This window comes from Perca fluviatilis, chromosome 3 (assembly GCF_010015445.1).
Source record: "Perca fluviatilis chromosome 3, GENO_Pfluv_1.0, whole genome shotgun sequence".
Taxonomy (NCBI): Eukaryota; Metazoa; Chordata; class Actinopteri; order Perciformes; family Percidae; genus Perca; species Perca fluviatilis.
Genome location: NC_053114.1, coordinates 35,160,385 through 35,183,966, shown reverse-complemented (window position 1 = coordinate 35,183,966; position 23,582 = coordinate 35,160,385). Strand labels below are relative to the sequence as shown.

Sequence of the window (23,582 nt, the reverse complement as noted above, 5' to 3'; positions counted from 1 at the left end):
GATCACCTTCTTCAGTTGTCACTACACCTCTTCTTAAAATAACCATTGTAAAATAACAGGATAGATATGTTTTGTTGTATGTATGTTACAACAAAACCTATTGTTGTATTTTATTATTCATCCATTTTCTTTCTTCAGGGAGTAGCATTAAGGTATCAACCTTTTCAAGTAATTACAAGTGTTAAAGTCTGGTTTGATATTTTAGACTATAGAATAGAGAGCTCAGGTTGTTGTCAATGGAGTAATGGTGCCCCCTTCTGCGCAAATCCGAGCACAACGCTTCAGTCATAATTCTACATTTAATGGTCACACTTATTTCCCACAGAGACATCAAAGAAACCGAGGCTGTATGTAAAACTGTGCAAAATGAGGCTTTATTCTTTTTTTCCTGCATCGTCGCCTTTCATCACCATTGTCATAATCACCATCAATGTCGTCAACGCCAACTTTGAAAACATTACTCACCAGAGACACGCAGCCAGAGAATAGATTCTCAAAGAGACTCGTAGCTTAAACCTCTTGGCAAAAAACAGGCATCAGCTATTAGCACAGTCCCCCTAACACAATGAGTAAGCTCTACATGTCCACTCCTTTTTTGGGCAATACATTTCAACGAGGTCTCCAATGTCCTTATTTACAAGTTGCCCTCTTTTGTGCCTCAAAGTCCATTCAGTAGTCAGAATCTTAAGTTCCAGGAGACAGTGAAAGCCCATCTCAGTACAGACATGGTGTTGGATATTCTAGTCTTGCTGACTCCATAAATACTTTTTTCACCACCTTTCCTCCACAACCCGTCAACTGGAGGTCCGAGGACGGTCCATTTCTCCAGTTTAGGCAAACGTTGAATAAGTGCAATGTCTAGTATAATGTCAAGAAAATACAAACCCACACGTACATACATACATACAGTACATACAGTACATGACTAACTGATAAACTTGATTAGCTATACAAGGTTGCCATTCTCCAAGGTGAAACCAGAGTTGCACATTAATGCCGATCTATAACATCCAGTGTCCATCAGGTAGGGGGATGGGAGGATGTGAGCTCACCTGGACTGGAAAGCGTCAGTTGATAGTTGGGTAAAACTGTCCATGATTTTCTGTACAGTGGATTTTTATAAGTTGTGAATTCAATGGGAAGAGTAGTTCATACATAGAGAGATTCATTTTGAAATGAGATATCCACCACTTAAAGAAAAAGTGATGACATATTGTGGTAGATTATTGAACACAGAACATAAGATAACATATATAACATGTCCACAGACTAAATCCACTGTTTGTTTGTATTTTTGTCACTTTCATCCAGTAAGATAAAAGTATTCATTTTCGTTTTGAATTCCTGTTTGTTTGACATTTGGGGGCTGTGAGGGTTTGAAGGTGCATTATAAATGAGAACCATCTTAATTCTGTAATGAAAAAAAAACAAAAAAAAACTATTCTGTTTTTATTAAATTTGATAATGTTATCAAAAACAAAGTGCCTATAGTGTATGTGTTCAAGCCACACCTCGCTTATTGGACTCTGGGAGCGAACAAGGACAAAGTGACAGAGCAGTGCTTGCCCCTCAGATAACCATGTCACAGACCTAATTCAGGTCATTAGTCAAAAAATATTAAATAAACGGATGGAAAATAATGCCTTTGCAAACACAATAAGAGAACAAACTTCTATGTGTGCGGTATGTAAATCCAACACTTATTTGCCACAAAGGGATCTAATTAATCGTTTGAAATGATTCTTTTTTTTTTCTTTCTTTTTTACTCGATATTCACAAAGAGAAATGATAAATAGAGATCATTAGTCCAGAGGATCAGTAAAAGTGCAGCAAGAAAGGAGAAAGCCCAGTCGACCAATGGTTTAAAAGTGTGTGTGTGTGTGTGTGTGTGTGTGTGTGTGTGTGTGTGTGTGTGTGTGTGTGTGTGTGTGTGTGTGTGTGTGTGTGCGTGTGTGTGTGCGTGTGTGCGTGGAGCCAAACCAGTGACTACTTCCTTTTTTTTTTTTCTTCATCGGTGTGTTAACTGAGAAAAGCAGACTGACTTTAACTGAAGGTTAAATGAACATGTAATGTGTAACCACTCGGAGAAGAGGAACAAAGAAGGGAGAGGAAAATGAGAGGACAAGAACAAAACGACTTAATGTGCTCAAGAGCTCCCTCAGCCTTCCATATCGGGCCTGAGGTCGGCCCCGCCCAAACATTCGCTGTCTGCCTGCCTGTGTGCCTCCGCCAGAGAGACGTATGGAGAACCGCCATTAGCTGGAGTAGATCTGGGTCCCAATCACACGCATGATCTCCTTCTGCACCTTAGGCTCCTGGGTGTTGATATTGGCATCTCCTACTTGACCATCCTCGTACCTGCACATACACATAGAAGAGTTTTTTTTTTTTTTTACTTTTTATCAATAGATGTTTAAGTTTTTATCACCCTGTCTTGCTCACTCCCTCAATTTTTCTAGTACTTGGCAGTATAAGGGCCAAGTTTAAAGATAAATAGCAAACATTTATTCTTATCTCATCAACAATGCATAATACTGATGATAGAAAAGGTAACCTGTGAGTTGCTCTTGTCAAGAAGCAAGTGAATTAGTGATTTAATGAGGGGCCATTGTTAGGTCTGACACAGCAAATCTTGTTTTTAGTCTAATCATGTGAACTTGACTTCAAGCTGAAAAACACAACCATACACTAAGCACAAGTTCTGAATTGAATTATATTTAGCTGTGATTTAAATTTGAGCGCAGGCCATCTCAAATCTAATTTCCAACTCAGAAGACAGCAGTGGACATGATAGTAGACTTTGCCATATGGTGACTGCCTTTGTGTCCAAAGCTTGGACTCATAGCACTAACATCAGCAGCCAATTATTTGATATTTGGTGAGTTTCAAAACACAGTTTTAAACACCAAGTTGAAAGGCTATGACCTGAGGGGAACCCAGTTTAGTGAAGCAGTAACACAACTCAACCATCAGGACAATTTATTCACTGCTAATTTTAAACGATGATGAGTGATGAGGGACAACTGCAGCATATACCATAATTCTTCATTAAATCACCTTCATCGTGTGAAAAAACAATCAACCTGAGTGATGAACTATGCATTTTAAGTGTGATTATTATGATTCATATTTGCTGCCCGGTATCTATGCAAGCTCATCTGGTAATTATGCATTCATTCATCCTGTAGAAGTTATCCAGGAGTTTTAACGTTTTGGGAATACTTACACAAAAAAGAAGCGAGTACAGACGTGGTCAGACACTGGACACACCCAGATGTTACCATGTTTCTGCAGATCCTTAGATGTGATAACTGTTGGAAAGAAAGAAAACATTTTCACCACAAAATTTGAAAATGGTGGTTAGTATTTACTTTCTTGTTATTCTATAATTATTATTATTATTATTATTATTATTATTATTATTATTCCATATAGTGTTGCTGTTGTTTGTGGTATTATATAATACATAACATTCACTAAAGCTTAAGGGCTTAAACTCAGTTATTATCCTAATTGATTCACATTATTTTTTATATCTGTTTTTTTCTATTATAATGATGATGATTATATTACTATAATTGCTATATATAACTGCACATTAAGACAGGAGTCACATTAGACAGTTTTATTTAGATTTAAATTATCCAACTTTATGGAATTGTTTGCAAATTTGATAAAGGAGACACTGTATTCACTAAAAGTGTGTATTAGATAATATAATAATTAATCAATATAATATTTCAATATATAATCATTTAGTTGTTTTAAAAAATGTGTATTCATTTGGAGACGGATACACATCAAAGTACATTAATCGAATATACTAATGCCACATATTCACTATCATCTCAGCTTTAACATGTATGCAATCTTCTGCTTGTGATTACCTTCACACAGAGCGATGCAGTTGAGATTTCGACTCTGAAGAAACCTTGATTGTATTGGACGGCTCTATTGCAAAAAGAAACAACAGTTAAGTTTCACCAAGCTGCTACAGTAAATGGCACGATCTGACTGAGCTGATGATATCCGAGAGGAATGTTCAAACTCTGATCATTACAAACACTGCCACCGTACAGTGTTATAGTGAGAACCAGTACATACGGAACCTCTGAACTCAGAATACAAAACATTTGAAATACACCGAACAGCTCACAGTTCTCTCCATGCTTCAAATCGCTCCATGTTGCTGCCCCTTTATTTGCGCATCTTCTTTATGTGATGATATTCTGGATTTGTGGAGCCCAACCATCTTTTAAAAATATATAGTATACCTTTATATGTGAGGATGTTATGTTTCCAGTTCTCTCACCTGTGGTATGGTATTCATGCGGTTGTAACGCTGCACCAGTTCATCTTTGGTGGGCATGCGGTGCTGTCCTTTCCCCATTCCTGCAAGAAGCAGCAGACAGAGAGCAAAACAACCCTGAGTCAGAACGACCTTACCTTGAGTCACTCAAGCTGTGAAAAACCTTCCGCTAGTGGTCTCGAGCTCCTTGTACGGAGAAATTATTACCCACAGTGCTAACCTTCATATGAAGGTTGTTCCAAAACGCTACTCAATATTTCAACATTTTGAAATTACATTACAGGTGACATAGCACGTACTGCTGTTATCTTTTTATTATCAAAACGGCGCGTTTTAAATCAGTGGTTCCCAAAGTGAGGTCCGTGAACCCACAGGGTGTTCCAGGGGGTCCCCAGCAAATAGGGGAACAATATATTTTCACTTTAATTCCATCCATAAGTAACACAATGAAAGAATGTATGACTATTTTAGGTAATATGTTTCATACACTTTGTAATAAAACATCTAAAGCAAAAAATCCTATTGGATGGGGGATGAAATCTTATCAAATAGGGGTCTGTGGTTTAATTTGGTCAGTTTAGGGGACCTTGACATGGAAAAGTTTGGGAACCAGTGCTTCAGATTAGAGATGTTCCAATACCATTTTTCCTTCACGATACCGATTCCGAGAACCAATCCGATACCAGTGTGTTAAAAAATACATACATTTATAATGTTTTAACAGCTGTATACTACTATCCCTGTTTGGATGTGATATGATTGCTATCGTTGTTGTTAAACTCTTTGTGAAACATGAACAAACACAAACAATATATAACGCCACAGAACTTTCTTACATTATCCGGTTTGACAATGAGTCAAAACGAAAGAGAACATAAATAAACTAATTAAAGTAGATTTTCTTCGGGCTTAAATGAAGTGGTATCAGGTCCGTGCGTAAACTCGAGAACTCACCGATACGTTACCAGCATTTTAGGCAGTATCGGAGGCTTTTCCGATACTGGTATCGCTATTGGAACATCTCTACTTTAGGGGCTTGTTATAATGCTAACAAGGTGGGCCCCTTTTTCAACCTGCTGACCTCTTAACATATAATTTCATAATCAGCACCACAATCACAGTCGGAAACCTCAAAACCAACCTCTGAAATTGTGTTTAGTGGAAATACACAAGGGAGGATTAAGGTAAGTACTTCAAGTTTAGTTTAAATGTCTCTTCACCCCCATCCCAGAAAATGAAAATATTTTAAGCCAACAAAGTACAAAGTCCCACACACAGATTTACTGACAGCTCCATTTTACACAGCCACGACATAATGAATGGTATGATAGGCGGCACACAAGCTCAGAGGCCCAAGTCCAGCACCCAAAAATGGACACACCACACAGAGCAGCACAATAGGATAGCATGGAGGACAGCTCCCACATATGAGAATGAAGTGTTCCAGGATGATATTAGGCCATGTTACAAACATAGAGCGTACTCAGTCAACATGGAATAAAAGGGAGAGTGTTTGGGAGGGGGGGCTGAGTGGCGAGGAATGAGCTGTTCCTACCTGAGTATCCAAAAGATATGCTGGAGATGGGGCTCAGATAGATCCCCTTTCCATACGCTGCCCCATGCAGCTTGGGTTTGAAAAAAGCAGGAAGGAAGGAAGGGTCACTGAGCAGTTGCACAGGACAACCTCACTCACTCACACACACACACACACACACACACACACACACACACACACACACACACACACACACACACACACACACACACACACACACACACACACACACACACACACACACACACACACACACACACACACACACACACACACACACAGCAATACATACCAGTCCTACTGTAGTTAAATCACGGGAAAGCATGTATAAGTCAGTGTTTTTATATGTTTCGGTGACAGTTTATTTGGCAAACCCTACCAACCAAGCACACACACACACACACACACACACACACACAAAACACACACAAATCGGTGGATGGCGAGCCAAAGAAAGAAAAGATAGTTTTATTATTCCACTGATCTGAAACAACTCCTTTAACCCACACAGTCACCAACAGATTTTCTGCTTATAACATAATGTAGTCCACAGAAGAGAATACGATGCTCTTGAATTTTGTGAATGAAATTGGTATATAAAATGTTGAGGTGTTCAAGCGATGCTGACATGAGAAATGAGACCATGTATGCTGGCTTGAAGGTAAAGATGGTAAAGTGTGAGGATGACTGATAATGATGACGAGCCTTCACACAAGAATGTCCACAATGAGGAAAAACACAAAAGGACCACAGGTGTGAGATGGTGTTCATAAGCCAAAGTGAAACCAGCAGAGAAACGAGAGGAAGAACAAAGAGCAACTTGATAGTTTGGGAATGAAATGTGAAAGAGACGAAGGTCAGGAAGTGGCACATCTGGAAGAAATCAAAAGGAACAATAGACGAGAGGTTTTGTGTGATGGTTGGAGCTGGAGGCGGACTCAGTCCTACTCCTGTGAAACACAATGACAGAGGAAGGCGGAGAGGAGAAAGAGGAGGCAGATGAGCACTGAGGCGAGATCAAAGCTGGAGAGTTCAAAAAGTCGGAGAACAAAGAAGGCATAAATGACACACATCAGCATGATGGAGCAATCACGGCCGACGTGAACATTTCAAAGATGCTTTAGATTTCACATTTAATTGTGTTTCATCTATTTTCAGGACATACCGCTGTATCTACAAGAAGTCATTATCTGCAGTATTGTGCAAATTAGACAATTCTTCACTCTCTAGCGCTCACTTCTTTTCTTGCTTTAGTTATTTATCTTTTACAGACCTGGGTCACAGAGTGCAACAACAACCTTGGTAAAACAATATAAAGATGTAGATGGATGCAGATCTGAGTGAAGACACTTTGAAAGAAGGTATGGTTTTCTGCTTTTTCCTTAAAACTATCTTTATGGTCATGATTTGGTCAATCATGCTCATCTGGTATCAATTAGGTTTAATAGAACTATTTAACACTTTCACGCATAGTGGTTGCCGTCAAAGGACAAGCCTCTTGGCCCGCCTTATTCTGCCTAACCCTGGCATTCTTACCCTAACCCTAACCAATCCCCACTCCCCATGCCTAAACCTAACTACGTTGACCATTCTAGCAAATCCAATTTAGGATCTACCATGCTTAGCGGCTCAAGAATATCCTGCCAATACTTCTATAGCAGGAGACCCTTGCCCCATTTTTTTTTAATAGCCCGTCATGGAGTGCCCAGCTCGCCCGTATCAACGCTGTCGGACAGGTGCCTCAGTTACGGACCAGTGATAGTTAGGCATAACTTGTGTAACGTTAGCAGTTTCTAACGTTAGCCTACTGCACTAGCTGAAGTAATTAGAAATATTTATATTCTTTTGTGTCGGCTCAACCAATACGGGATGGAAGTGTCTACAACTGGAGCATGTACTGAGAGCGTAGTGTGTGTGTGTTTTGATCTGTAATAAAAGAGCCTAAAGACCATAAACTGACTTTTAAATAGTTACTTTGTCAAGTCGTACTCATTTTAAAAAAATAAATAGGCTTAGGGTTAAAAAAAAAAAAGATAAAAATGAATAACTTAACTGCTTCAAGAAATGCCATATTTTGTAAATGTTGACGCTGTTTCGGCAGCGGTTAAATAGTATTACCCGCTCGGTGGTTTTAGGAGTAAATGGAATGCTGGCCTTTCTAGTGTTAAATACATATTTCTAAATTTTAATAACTTGAAACGCATGCAGTCTACCTGTGGAGGTGAACAAGTCCTTGGAAAATGCGTGTTTAAAATAGAATGAAGTTCATTTTATAATTTTTTCATGCCTAAAGAAGAATAAAAACACTTGGGGGGGGGGAATCCTGACTGAGCTTGTCATTATTCATGCACAAAAGGGTTTTGAGGCTACTGTTTGACCCAGGTCTGAATAGATAATGAGTGGTGCCAGTTACTGACCTTTCATGGAAGCCCTCCTTATTCACCCACAGGAAGTCTATACTCACTACCATGGAGCTTGTCCTTTGCATCCTTCAGCTTCAGACCTAGCCTACTCAGTGCTCTAGGTGGTTCACCCCAACAGGGCACACAGGCAGCCTCCTGTCATCACAGCTGACACCACAGCCCCCTCTCTTTGTCCCACAGCAGGAAAAGACGTGCTGTCTGCTGCTGTTGGTGGCAGAAAGCCGCCAACATTGGCCAGGAAAACCTGCCAGTGTGCCCCGCTCGCTAAAATGCCAATTGCAAAGCTGACGAGAGGGAAGCTGGCATCCATTAACTGCAAAAATGAATCAGCCGGACAGCGAGCCTGCTCTGTCAGAGAGCAGGTTCACTGTCCGAGGGGAGATGCATCGTAAATTCCAGCCAACTGCCAGGGTTACGTACCTGCAGTTTGGTATAAGAGGCATTGACTAGTCCATTTCTCAGAACAGAGTGCCAGTTCTCTATATGGGAACCACTAGAGCAAGTGTAGAAAGAGGGAGAGATAAGAAAGAAGAGATAAAACAATGTGCTGTGCGAATATAATGACAGCGTGGATCCACTGATGCGTAGTGGGCCAGATCCATGCTGTTAAATAACACTGCGGCATATTTTGTCTGGGACCTTTGATTGGACATTTACTATTATTCATTTATTATTATATTATTTACTCAATTTGAAAATGTCTTGAATTATAACTGTAAAAAACAAATCAACAAAATTTGTCATATTACCAGTACAGCTTTTTACTTTTTATCATTACACTAAATATTTTATAAAACCTAGAAATAGAAATTTTCAAGCTCTCTTCTGCCAACCCTCAAAGGAGCTAACTGTAGTCATCTATTTATACAATTTGTGCAAGGACATTTTGGGACATTCTGTTACATCATCATAGTACTCGAAATTTATAGCATTCAGTACTAAAAAAAAAGTATTAAAAGATGAAGATCAAAGATGACAACCCATCACTGCTGTCTTTCAGCACAGGATGGGTTATTTAAATATGTCTCCCAGTGCAGTTATCTGGACTATCTTCAAATAAAATATAACAGTCACAGCTGTGTCATGGGTGCTGTTATTTTTAACTATTTTCAAATCAGTATAGAGTTCTTGTTCCCACAGTCTAATAAATAAACACGGATCAGTTCTTAATTTCACTTAATCAGAGTGTGGATTCCCGTCTAAATCTCGCATTTTGGCATTAAACCGACTCCAAACATGTATTTATATGTTCTATGTTTCTATTTATGTCAGTATAAAATGATAGCAGCCAAGCTTACATACAAATTTGGCATTTCCTGTTGAGAATGATTCAATTTGTAGTATTAACCAGAATGAAGAGAGACTGTAGGCACTGCTCATGTGTTAGCTGCACCCTGCGAGTGCCCAGATGGGCCGTGTGTATCTAAAATATTCAGCAAAGCCCCATCTGCTACAGTACAAATCTCGATCTCACAGATACTGCTGGCTCCATGTGCTGGCTTAGCAAGGTGGTTTCTAAGTCCAAGAGAATGGCCACTGCTCTTTGCCGTTTGTTATGGTTCCATAAAAATCTGCTGGAGTGCTTCCTCCATCCGCAACATAATGACCAGGCGAGACACTGAGACGCGTTCGTGTTTGACAGAGTGTACCGCTGTAACGCTTAATTATGCATGTATTTTAGTGACTGTGCTTGATTGGAGATCAATTATTTACAGTAAGTGATTTCTCAAATTATATTTGCCCAACAGCTACAAGCTTAAGAATATAATAACAACAAATTGTTTTCTGATATTTTATAACAGCCTAAATGATTTCAACTCTGTAACTGTAGCTTTACGAGCTATAAGCTCCAAAGTAGCCATTCGATGAAAACATTGAGTTTCGATTCTATGAATGATGTGTCAGCTAATGAGGGGAATGAAGTGGACTCACTGGAAGGCGAAGGTGCTGCCATATAGCTTCTTGGCAGTGCGAAAACGAGCCTCCTTTGCCGGGGGGCTGCTGAGCAGCAGGAACTGGTGGGAGGTGTGCATGAATTTCAGTTGCTATCGCAATGAGATCATACGGGAGTAAGTGAGAGCAAGAGAGAGACAAACAGACAGATACAGAGTGAGTATGAACCATTCAATGACATAATAATGCTGTAATAAGAAATTAATTTGATATAGGACACTTGAGGGGATGTCATTCTGGTTCCCTACCCTACTCAGAGGCAGCTTGACGATATGAGACCTGTTACTGGAAATAATCCTGCAAAAAGACAGAGAGAAGATTGAAACATAAATAAATTAAGGTACAACAGAATTTAAAGTACCAGCCACAGCCAGGGCCGTAACCAAGGTTAAGAGCTTAGTGAGGTTCAGAACTTTTTCTTAGAAATGGAGCTTATTTATGGCATTTCTGAACAAGCAAAAGTCATACCAAAATGACACCTACAAACACAACCTAAGCTATACACTACACACAAACTCATTATCTATAATTAAATACATGCCGAGGAACCTGTCGGCAAAACACCTTTAATAAAGCTGCACAATTTGTCACAATCAGTGGTGGAAAGTAACTAACTACATTTACTCAAGTATTGTTCCTAAGTACAGTTTTTTGGTACTTGCATTTCCTTTTTTGCTACTTCTACTCCGCTACATAAAAGGACATATTGTACGTTTTACTCAACTACATTTATTTAGTTACTTTTTACATTGTATTGTTTGTGATAAAAAAACAGCATAATATAATATTGTATAATAATGTAACACTTTAAATAGGAGCCATTCTGCATATTCAGTACTTTTACCTTTGATAGTGTAGTATTTTATGTGTGTGTGTGTGTGTGTGTGTGTGTGTGTGTGTGTGTGTGTGTGTGTGTGTGTTATGTGTGTGTGTGTGCCGTCAGTGGATAGCCAGATAGTCAGTTTCAAGTGGTTTTACGTCATTCAGATGCACAGGTACAGTGGGTTTCTTAGGAAAAAATTCCTGAGGTCTGGACCTCGGTGACCTCATAGCTGGCTACGGCCAAAGAGGTTAGAATAATAACCTCTTTATAATAATAACCTCTTTGCTACAGCCATGGCTACTACTTTGCTTAAACCACAATAGGACTTTTTCCCAGCAGACAGTTTGACAGCTTGTCAAAGTACGAAAAAACACGGTGTGTAACTAATAACATTAACAACAGCAATGTTCTACTCAAGTGTCTCAGTGTTGTTGTTGGCAGTGCGCTATATTATTTTCTGAAATAAAGTCAAATCTCAAAGATCTCCATTTCATTCTCTTTTGCGGCACCTATGGCCATAAGTGTTTTTGGATCTCACTTTCCCAGAGATCCAAACAGTGTGTGACGTCAGTCAGTTGTCAGTTGCTTGCTTCACACACAAGTGAGTTGAAAAGCGAGTCTTTTGCGTTAGCTCCGCCTACAGTCTCTGCATCACTAACTGTGCCCTACTTTGGATTTTTCCAGGGAACGTTGCCACAGACACCCAGTTCGTAATACTGCAAATGCAAATTGCAAGGGCTTTCAACGACCATAGGCTCAATCACCATTGTGTTACCTAGTTAGGTGTTATATGACATAACAGAAATTTAATAAAAATAATTGTTCGAGATTATTACTTTAACACGCAAAGCAGAGTAAACCCATTTTTGGAACGGATACTCTTTACTCACCACTGTAGCAGGGGATGGGCCAAAGGGTCAAGTTTGTCCATCTGTTTCTTGATCTCTAGATATGAGCCCTGGAAAAGCACACAAGAAAGTGTTTCAGTTTTCAGTTTTTTTTTTTCTTTTCTTCAAAGCCAAATGAGTGTTCAGATACAGTCTTAAGATGTGTTTTATAGATAGTACAGATGCAGTCGAGCCACAGCGGGTAAACAAGTAATATAAAAAAAAGAGTAAAGAAGAGCAATAGAGAAGATAAACTAATCAGCAACAACTGTCACTTTGATAAACAAAGACCCCACCCATGCTGCTCAAACAGTCCACTTAATACATGACTTTGTAATGGACATTTTCAGCCATAGGGTGGACATAGAGTGATGATCTTACATAAACCAAAAAAAACTAAAAAAAAAAAAAAGAAGATTATATCTTAAACATTATACATCAAGCCTAACTGTACTGTGGCCCTTCCATTCTTTCCCTCCCATCTCTTCCTTGTACCTGGGTCATTTCTCGAATGGACATGACGCTGTCCAATGCTTTCTGCAGTCTCTCATAATTCTTCTTCTGTGTTCATCGGTTGAGCCAAACATCCATTGTATGCAATGAGAGAGGGAACAACATACAGACATCTAAAATCACTTGTAGAGGTAAAAGGTTTGCATAAATATTGTTACGATTTCTAAATGCGTCCTTTGAAAAAAGAAAATACTCATTGCAGTAGGAGGTGTAGGAGTTGTGTTTCACAAATGGATATGTCATCTTGGAATGAAATGTGCGTATTGACTTAATTACGGTACTAATCACGATTATAACAGTGAGGATGCTGACCTTTGGGTTGAAGGCCAGAGTCTTGGGGTCGTTGGGGTCAACAACTGATGGGTACGGCTCAAAGATGATGCTCTTACGGGGAGACTCGAGAGCAGCTCGACACATAGCCACAAGTAGGTCCACTACCTGAGGAGAGAGTGATTTTACATTAACATTTTCTGCCTTTATGTGATGCTGTCATCGGCTCATTTTGATGCTTTTATTGAGAAGAACCTGCCTCAGTTCCGACACCATGTAGAAACTACAAATAATCAGAAATGAACGTCATGACGTGTGTCAGTGTTTGACGCTTGTGTTTTGGTTTTCTTACATATACGTTAGACTGTTATCCTTTAATCTAAAATCCAAAGAGAATTTGGGGGAAATAAGAATGCATTATTGGAGGGGGGAAAAAATACAAATAATCTGAATCATATCATATACTATGTGTTGTGTTGTTGTCACCTCTGCTCCGGTGGCCACTTCCTCTGCAGCTCCGGACATCACACCCAGAGTGTAGAAGGAGAACACACACAGCTCCCTGGTGCACACAGCCGGCTATATATAAACACACACACACACACACACACACACACACACACACACGTACAGACAAAAGAGGTATAAAAATACAGTCATTTCAACGTGTACTACATATCTACACAAAAACATTCATGCACACACATACTGACACTCCCTCTCTCACTCACTCTTTATCTTGCTCTCTCCAAACTACGGTTGCAGAAAATCCACTATGATCAGTGGATTTTCCACTAACAGGGTTATTAGAGAGTTAAAACAACACAAACATGCTTTTCATAATGTGTTTTTTTTTTAAACCAATATAGAATGGTTTCTCAATCTATACAGTATGTTTCTCTTTCTCATCTCTGATACCTTCAGCATGGATCCGTTCTGAAAGACGTGCTGTTCGTCACACACCACACAGTACTCGTTGAGTGTGGGGATCCTCTGCTCCGAGTACTTCATTATCTGTTCGGAGAAAAGTGGTGTTCCCAGTTATCACTCCCTGAAGAACTGCCATATTAAGGAATAAAGACTAGTTTGGCAGCAGAATTGTCACAAAACTACAATTATGTACTGCAGTTACGATTGGCTAAACCTGTCCTAGCACAACAATGCACTGTGGGCTCCACCCCTGGTCACTGCTAGCTACCAGCAGATACTCATATCTCCTTGAGGTCAAAGCCGCACAAGAATGGGAATTCAATCAGCCAATGCCTAGTCGGTCAGTGGGCACTGGCAGCCGAAAAAACAGTCTATTTGCATCAACATTTTGTAGAAGTGTGGATTATTTTGAACTCCTTATCATAGCGTCATGAGTTTCTACATCAGCAGTGTAACAAATGTAAGGAGTGTGAAGTTTAGAGCATCAGAGTTGTGACAAAAACCCTATGACCACTTGACATGTGTGAGTGAGACACGTTAAAGACAAATAGGTGGGGGGACAGTGAAACATTGTTAATGCAGCAAATTCAAATATAAACTGAGAGGTATCTGACTCCAAATCTGAGAGATGCGGGCGTGCTGATTTGTCCAGACTGGCACTGACCTGGCTGTTTGGTGGATAGCTGAAGAGCTCCCCTTTGGGGTTCTTCATGGTACATGAGATAGAGCGGTTCATCAGGCGGGTCACTCTCAGCTCAGGGACGCTCAGCTTCCCTTTTAAAACTGTGTCTTGGATCAAAGGAAAACTCGGAGACCTAGAAAAAAGCGAAACACAATTCATGCACGTCACTTCGTCAACCATTTTTCTACGATGAGAAAATGCTAATGTTGATGCTGTCCATGTCTTTGTAGATAGGACATAGTGGAGGGTTTGGCTTTAAAGGCCAAATCAGAAATGTTAGAATGTATTATTATAAGGTAGCTTTGAATACAGTCTTAACTACCAATGATATCATTTGCAACATATCCTCAGCTGTAATCATGCATGGCAAGACTGCAATGTGTTAAAATGGACACATTACAAACAACTCACATTTTGGGTATGTGGAGTGCCTACCAACCCACAAACCAAGAAATAAGATGACCCAGTCAGTTTTTTTGTGGGCTGTCTACATCAGAAAACATGGGATTCAACAAGCCATTCAGATTTGTCTTCCCTTATGTCACATGTAGGTTCAAGTCCCCATACAGACCAAAGTATGGTGGTGGACTGGTAGCTGGAGAGGTGCCAGTTCACCTCCTGGGCACTGCCAAGGTGCCCAGGGCACCGCACCCCCAACTGCTCGGGGCGCCTGTCCATCGACAGCTGCAGACCCCTCACTCTGACATCTCTCCATTAGTGCATGTATAGGTACTGAGTATGTGTGTGTATTTCAGGCCCGTGTGTAATGTGTAATTTAACAACAGAGTGAAAACACTGTAATTTCCCTTCCGGGATTAATACAAGTATAAATTATTATTATTATTAGAATACACCTCCCCCCATCTGAGTATCTCCACCCACAGCTTGAGAACTACCTTTGCAAAGGAGGGTCATATTTTTCACTCAAGCCAATCAGAGCAGACTGGGCCTTTCGGAAGAAGTATTATACTACCTCTGACACTGAAATCTGTTTGGGCAGTACCTCAAGTCACTAACTGTTAATATACAAGAACCAGTGTTCACTTCCACTATCACTCACAGTACAATATCCATGTACACTCTTGACATGAGACTCCTGTCAAGTTGTGAGGATGTCAAGACAGCCTAGTAGTTAGTGAGGCTGACCTCCATCGAGTGGGCCGAGATTTAATCCCTGCGCACCCATAACTGTCAAAGCATCCCGGAGTAAGACAGAGGCCGAGAAGAGTACTTCCCCCCTTGGGGAATTGGTTGAGTGTGTCAAATATTGAATTTAAGTCAATCTGCAACATGCAGTGTCAGAGATTCCTTTCCCCTGCTTGTCTTCTTTGCTACAGTTTATCTTTCACAGACAGACCTTCTCAAAGTATTTCCATCACTATCTTCCAACAGAAATCTTCAGTCTTGGGAAAATATCTTGCTTGTATGTAATTACGTAAATGTATTCATATAGCACCTTTCTAGATTAGACATCACAACGTGATTCACAAAAGAGTGAAAAAGAAAGACATTCAATAGAAACACAATATGGAAGAAATAAATAAAATACAAAATACAAAGAAAACACACACTCTAGACATCATTCCCTGTGAAACACGATATTTATGGTAAAGGCGTCTCCAGAATGAGGAGTTAAGAACACGAGGAACTGAACTAGGAGGGCACAATATACTCACTAATATAATTCTTTAAAAATTAAACCATTAACCATAAGCGATTATAAGCTTTTTCTAAATGATAAATACCACCCATTTGTTATGGATAAACTTGATTTACGGCATTCCTTCCTGAAAACCTCTGTGACAACATAAGAAAGCATACTTTTCTTATAAAAAAATTCATTTCACTTGTGGTACAGGCACAAGAAGAACTGCAAAAACATACTGCAGATGCCAAAATAACACCAAAAATAGCCTAATCGTTTTCTGTACTTGAGGTTAATTAATCTTCTCCTTGAGTGATTGCAGACGCTTGGAAACATTGTATTATCATTGGCCAAATTTGTTTCAAATCATGACTTACATTTACCCTGGATTGGAGTGTCAATTGCAAGCCTAAGATATATGCAGCAAGCTGTATTTAAAACATGGACAAGGTTGTGTAGATGTCTTGAAAGAGATGCACAGCGTGAGAGAGACTTACTTGGGTATGGGGGAGAAGATGCTGAGTCCGGCTCGGAACTTCTTGATGGTTCCTCCGGCTTTGAACCAGCTGTGCCTCTTCTCCTGCTGGGCCTTGAGGAACTCATTACTGAGGTGCTTCCACTGCTGTGAGGTGAACGTGCTCAGGATCCTGCCATGTTAGAAATAAGGAGAGTCGAGCAGAAAGAAATGTGAGTGAACCTGGCAGACGGTGAATTACAATATTTTGTTGTTTGTGTGCATTATTATTTTGTGCGAGTGGACTAGTCAACCAAAAATCGAGTGATTTGTATTTCTGATGCAGCATATTTGGTTGAGCACAATCTGAGGTTAGAATACTGTATGAAATATACTATGTACGATTTCACTATGAAACATTATAGGTGCTGACTTACTTTTTGAGCTGCAGGCCCAGGCTAAAGCTTTCTTTATTGGAGGGCTGGAACACTTCTACTGACGGCTCTGAGTAAAGATGACTAACATTATCACACAGGGCACAGACAAACACAGACTCGTTCTTTCACTCTCCCTCTTGTATAGCACATATTGTACTCACCTCCTACGCTCAGTGAGTGGCACAAATACCTAAAGTCCCTCCCAGAAAACCAACATCCACACTGACATCTTTACTCACCAGGTCCATCGAGGTACTGAGAAAGAGAAAAGCGCAGTCTCAGAATAATGGGCTCTGTTCTGATAACTTTCCAAGCTGTCGCAACCTCCTCCTGATTCAGACACACACACACACACACACACATACACACACATACACAAAAAAAATACAAATACACAACAACAGACATCACAAATTAGGGCACCATTTGTCACTTTGCAAAATGTCAAAGCATGAACAGTAAATAAATGTGTGTGCATTACATTAGCCGTTAGAATAGTTAGGAATAGTAAGAAGGGGGGTGTGTGCAGACAAAGAGGAATGCTGACTCACATCTAAAAAACCGATGTTAATATGAAGATCGATGTCCACGTCATCAATGGTTCCATACTCCCTGTTCAGAGACACAACAACAGAAACAGTTCATTTATCATAAGTAATGAGATTCATTACACTCTAACCCTTTGAACTGATTATCCCTTGAGGGAAAAAATATGTTTTTTTTTTTTTCCTATTTTGCCAGACAGTGCCGAGTTAAAAATGAATACCTAATATCTTTGAATTGTGCCAAGATTTTTCACAATAGGTCTTAAACAGTGTGTGTGTGTGTGTGTGTGTGTGTGTGTTGTGTGTGTGGTTGTGTGTGTGTGTGTGTGTGTGTTGTTGGGGGTGGTTGTGTGTGTGTGTGTGTGTGTGTGTGTGTGTGTGTGTGTGTGTGTGTGTGTGTGTTTGTGTGTGTGTCTGTGCTGTACCTAACAGAGACAGCACTGTCAGTGTAGATGTCTTTTACTGCCTCAATATCTGCATCCAGTTGAGGGTGGCGGTACAGGTCAGCAGCGCAGCTCCCCTGTAACAAGCAGTTTATTAACACTGGTCACACAATCACAGCACAGGACATGCTACAGTGGCTTCCAACCTTTTGTCTGAAGTACCCCCACAGGCCTCTCAGATGAATTGAAGTACCCTTCAGTAAAACCACCCCTCATGTTCCAAATGTGTTCATTTTTTGATTGATTTACATTGATCAACATCACTGTAAATGTGCCAGTGTTAGCCAAAGGCAAATTATCTAATTGTTGTCCCTTGGCCAGATGTTAAATTAGCCATTAAAACAACAATAAAACACACAACGTGTCAAAATAAAACCAAAGAAAGAAAACCTTAACAGCTGAACAGGATTTAAAAATAAATGCTTGGAGGATTAGGGTAAGCATCGTGCAAAGTAGGACATGTAAAATGTAGGCAATTAATACAAGGCAAAAGCTTAGCAGACAATTAGCACAAACGGTTAAAACGTGACAACACAAAATCACATTACAAAAGACGTACTGTAGGTAAAACAAGAAGGGATGCAATCTGACAAACAAACAAAAAGCCAAGCAAGTCAAGCATGCAGTGACTATAGGTATAACTGCAGGTCTGGTTGCTATGTTGTATATTTAACGGAAGGATGTTCCAAAACTGTAAAAGCTGTCTAGCCGAAAAATATTTTCCTACTTGGGGCAACTAATCTAACCTGAACAAGTTTCTGAGTAATGAATGTGGTAAAGTGGGGGAGGTGCTAATAATAAATCCATTAAGAATTGTGAATATTAAACGAGCATTGTGAAATGTAATAAGATTTTCCCAGCAGAAGAGGAGACCCTACATATGGTCTCCTCTCCTGCTGGGAAAATCTTATTACATTGCAGTACAGTATATTACAGTGATGGTAGCTTTTAGGCTTATTGTCCTGGACATTTGAGAGCTTGTTCATATACAGATTGTGCAGGCTTTAATATTGCATCAGTGGTAAGAGACCAAGTGGTTATACAGTATGTGTTATATGAGGGAAAATCATAGCATGGGAATTAATTTTAGCAGCTTGAATTTAAAGATTATTTCAAACTGAATGTTATTTAAGAAAATGTACTATATAAAAGTGGATTTTGTTACAACAATGTTTAATGAATGTTTTTATATCAACCATTCATTCACTGCTTTCAGTAATATAAATGCATCTATTATAATTGCCTAACTGTTTAAACTGTTTATTCATTATTTTAAGCTTTCTATTTCAACCATTCATCCGTTGCTTTTAGCTAACAATGTATTCATCCATTGCTTTTAGCAATTCAGACCTCTCTGTTCACTTGCTAGCTAGCTTTTTAACCCACTCTCAATCACAACACATACTGTAGTGTTAAGGTGTTACAGCTGACTCAATATGTACACATTGTTTTAATCAAATCAATTTCTTTCTTTTTTTTTTACAAATCGGCTGTGCTCTCGTGGCACTTGCACATCATGAAATTATTATTAATGACATGTCTACTTTCCTAGATCTGATCCAACATCAAGCACAATTTATATTTGCAATAAAATCAGAGTTACATTATGTGACGTTTGATAAAGAGGATGGACGATTTTTGTACATTTCTAAAACGGTAGGCCGACTGTATATTTTTGGGCATTTTTCAGTGATCGTTTTACATCTTGCCATTTAATATGTTCTGTAGTTACCTTAGCATATTTGGTTATCCTCCATAAATAGCAAGTATTAATAATAATAGTTGACCTAAGTTTGCCGCACACGTTCCTGGTGTCTAGACTTGAAGTCAGACTCATCTCCTCAGCTGAGTGTGTAGAACAGATCCTACACTTTCATCCTTATCTTCACCCCACTGCTTTCATGTTCTCTGACTGCATAGAAATGAGCTTAAAGTCCCAGACTGGATTTACATTTCAATCACAGGACTTTGAAGATAACAGTAAAAAAAAAAAAAAAAAAGATGACTAACAGATTAAGATCTTATATGAAGTGAAGCATTGAACTTTACGAGATGAGACGATACATAAAATGGCGGCCATGGAAATTAATTTGACAGTGTTGCTTGGGATTGAAACTTAAGGTTGCATAGGGTTATAGTACTAAACCTGTGTTTAAAAAAATTCATATTTGAGACCAAGCCCAGAACCTTGTAAAACTAAAAGAAAAATGCTTTACACTCTAAAAGAATATACTGCTTCAGATTAATTAAAATGCAGCAGGGATGTATTAAGATGGAAATCACAGTCAGTCGGCCCATCTGTTGTGTACCACCAGTGCAAAATATCTCAACAACTATTCCCAAAAATAATCATTCCAAATAATTTAATAAGTCAAAAATCCCTCTTGACCAACACCTAGGTCTATGACAATATCTTGAAAATCTTAAAAAATAGTGGCTGGTTTTCTGTGCAGTGGTTATTCATGGTTAAATGGTCCAACTATTACGTGCTTTATTTGCTGCCAACAAGTTACAGCAGGATAACTTGTAAGACAGCAAAACACATCCTATCAAAAGCTCTTTTATAGGTTGTTTGGGACTAAAATTATTTTATTTGTAAAAAAAAACAAAAAAAAACTGTATTGTTAAATTAAAACGATGAGACAGTGCTGCTGAGAATTATTATTGAAAACAAAATGTCAGTATCGTGACAAACACCAGATTAAACACAGATTTGATGTAGGAAGGGTAATACAGGAGCCTCTGCTGTACCTGAATGCCATACAGGAACTGTTCGGACTCGTTCTCCCCGTCCGACTCCTCGTCTGTCCAACACTGGCCTTTGATGTCCTGTGGGACCGCACATTGTGAAAAGGCCATTATAGTGAAGCGGAAAGAAAATGCAACCTCTTTCTATCATCCTTTCATCTCACATCCTTTCTCACATCTCCCTATTTAGCCTCCCGTTCAAAACACCGGGCTTCAAAACACTGCTTTATATGGCATTTCGAAGAGAGAGACAAAGAGGCGTGATTCATTTCCAAAAGAAAGGATATTCTCAAAATCCAACCTTCAAAAGAATACTCAACTTACAATCAAAAGGGATGAGTTAATCAAAATATCTATTTATTTTAGAAAAATAACCACTTCTCTTGTCATTTCCAGCAAAACCTACCCCTCCCCCCCAAGGTCCTGTTGCACAAACCAACAGTATTTCACTTATTCCATATCCTTAGATTAAGCTAATACAATATTCAAATGTCTATGGAAAATAGCCACAGCAATGTCATTTTACTATATGTAACACTTTCTAAAACAAAACCATGAATGGATGACACAGCTTAATCGAATGTAGTGATTACACCAATATAATACTAGCTGTCTTACCATTGGGTCTGCTGTTCATAGGGCTCACTCAGACAGGTTTGGGCCTTTGAATACTGCAAACCATTGCAGCCTATGTCCAGGTGGAAGGAACGAGAACAGAAAACCGGAGAGCTTTGGCTGACCACCTCTCTTTCTTGCACTCTTCAGAACCGCAAATCCTGGGAGAAATCGAAATTAAAATGTAGCTAAGGACGATAACATGAAACCATCTCCAGTGATGCCATGCTTTGTAAATGGTGCCCTCCTATTCTTTTCTTTAAATGGTCTGCACTTCACCTTGCCATGTATCCTAGCAACAGCCATCTCTGCCTTCTTTCAGAGCAGCGTTAATCACTGTGGAGAGAATGTGTGGGAGATGTTTGCTGTACGTTCAGTACCCAGCGTGTCTCCATTTCTTTGTTTGTTTTGTTTTTCCAGGAACTTAACATATTAGTACCGAAGCACCAAATGTTGGCACACCTTTATAGATGCACAGCGAATGATGTCAGTGCATTTAAGACTGACGTCTTTGATTTTGCCTGGCATATAAATCAAAAGAAATCTGTGAAACACCATTTAATTTCCTGCGTTAGCGTAAAGCGAATACATTGTAGGCACACAGTGTTGAGTAAAATAATTATGATATTATTCATTTTTCAAGAATTTTACATAATAAAATAATGGTTGCCTATAAATTAATAGTTACAGTGGTCATGATGAGGGGAAAAAAAAGATCTTGAATTTTATATGGTCCAAATTTAGAGATAAATTATGACAAAATCAGAAGAAAAACTGCAAGGGTAAACGACATCGCTGATATAACAGAGGCAGCTACAGTACACTGCATTTCATGGCGGACCATCACATTTTGTGTCAGACATGTAAACAATGAGCATGATGTCCCTTTCAACAAGACTTAAAGCTGTGGACGCAGAGTTGCATATTTCACACTGCAGCATCAGAATACTAATTAGAATTTACATAGTCCAGTGCATGTCATACCAAAATAATTTAGATAAGATTTTTTTTACATTTATCAGCACTGAATCCTTAGACGTGCAAACAAAGACTGAACGGCAATGTAGCTTTATTTATCCTTACTCTTAATTGGGCCATTATCTACATGCAGTCTACCCAAAATAATCATAATACTGTTGTTTTTCTCTTCCTGATGGTGAACATCTGTCCTTTTTTCCGTGTTACGGTTTGGCTCCTTTCTTGTCAAAAACACCCTTCCTGACATCAACTGCATCCTATTAAACAAGGCTCTTCCGTCATTATCATCTTCCACTTCAGCTCCTCGCCTTATCTCTATATGTCTGCTGCCCTGCCATGTCCTCAACCCTGCTAGCATCTACACCCCTCCACCGCCCCCACTCCCCACCATTCCCATATCCTCTGTCGTCTCACATACCAATAGAGTCGCGACAAACTGCCCCCCCCCCACAGACCAACACCACCATCGTCCCCATTCCGCTTTCTGATCATATTTAACACAAACACAGATGCAATCAGGCGGATTTCCCCCTCCCCCCACGCTCTGCACCCCCACCGCATCCAGCCACACTTACCTCCACAGAGGATGGAGACTCTGATGCCGTCCTTGTCTCAGCTGCTCCCCCTCTTAAAGGGCACACCTGCCTCTTTCTTTCTCGGTGGCTGTTTTCCACTGAAATGATAGATGACAATAAGCCCATTAAAATAGAATATAAGAGAAGCCGGAGCCACAGTTTTCTAATTCTACAGCGTCTGTCCCTCTGTAGTTGTGGTGTGTGTCTGCGAGCAATCCAGCTGGTGTGTGTGAGACTGTGTGTTTATCTATTGCAGATCTCTGCTGCTACTGCTGTCTTATATTTTGCCTGACAACACTGAGGGGTCTGAGCATGCTCACTGAGACCAGGCAAGCCAGTCATGTGACCTGCAGCTGACTGCACTGCTGCTGAGAAGCGAGAGGAAAAATGGAGGAAGAATGGCTCTGCTCATGTATATGCGTCTGCCTGTGTGTTTGTGTGATTGCATAAGTCAGTGTCTGTTACTCTGCAATCATGCTTTGGAGGCAGCATCTGGTTGACATATCCTGTAAGAGTCTTTATGCATTAAAAAGGAAAAAAGAAAGAAACCATAAATATGCTTAATGCTACATTTGTGCTTTTAACTTAGCTGCACTGCATGCTGTAAGGATGCAGAAATGCATATGCTTAATTGATCAAATATTCTAATTATATTACAATAACAACTTATATTTCAGTTCTTAAAAAAAAATTATATAACATTACATAACAGTGTGCATGTGTGTGACAATGGCCATTAGGCTTTTGAGCTAATCAGTCTTTACCCTCATTATATCAAGGTATCTATTTAAGAACTG

At 39.5% G+C, this 23,582-nt stretch overlaps 1 protein-coding gene across 1 annotated transcript; it reads right to left on the bottom strand.

The window, feature by feature from the left end:
• Positions 1–352: 352 nt before the first annotated feature.
• Positions 353–20,728, bottom strand: LOC120556504 (protein mono-ADP-ribosyltransferase PARP6). Its single transcript, XM_039796147.1, has 20 exons — positions 20,621–20,728; positions 17,852–17,946; positions 17,433–17,493; positions 17,121–17,211; positions 16,882–16,948; positions 16,488–16,637; positions 14,160–14,478; positions 13,652–13,759; positions 13,220–13,312; positions 12,776–12,901; positions 12,446–12,511; positions 11,954–12,021; positions 10,489–10,537; positions 10,220–10,332; positions 8,708–8,780; positions 5,865–5,934; positions 4,313–4,392; positions 3,888–3,951; positions 3,227–3,311; positions 353–2,358 (listed from the first exon to the last, which is right to left on the bottom strand). The coding sequence occupies exons 1-20, from the start codon at positions 20,726–20,728 to the stop codon at positions 2,256–2,258; spliced, it is 1,989 nt and encodes a 662-aa protein (XP_039652081.1). The 3' UTR covers positions 353–2,255.
• Positions 20,729–23,582: the final 2,854 nt, after the last annotated feature.

Coding starts and splice junctions, on each gene's coding strand:
- LOC120556504 (XM_039796147.1), bottom strand. CDS start 20,728: ATGGCCTTTTCACAATGTGCGGTCCCACAGGACATCAAAGGCCAGTGT. Junction 8,781..10,219: donor GGCAGCACCTTCGCCTTCCA/GTGAGTCCACTT, acceptor CACTTGCTCTAG/TGGTTCCCATATAGAGAACT. Junction 2,359..3,226: donor TGTACTCGCTTCTTTTTTGT/GTAAGTATTCCC, acceptor GTGTATGTGCAG/GTACGAGGATGGTCAAGTAG.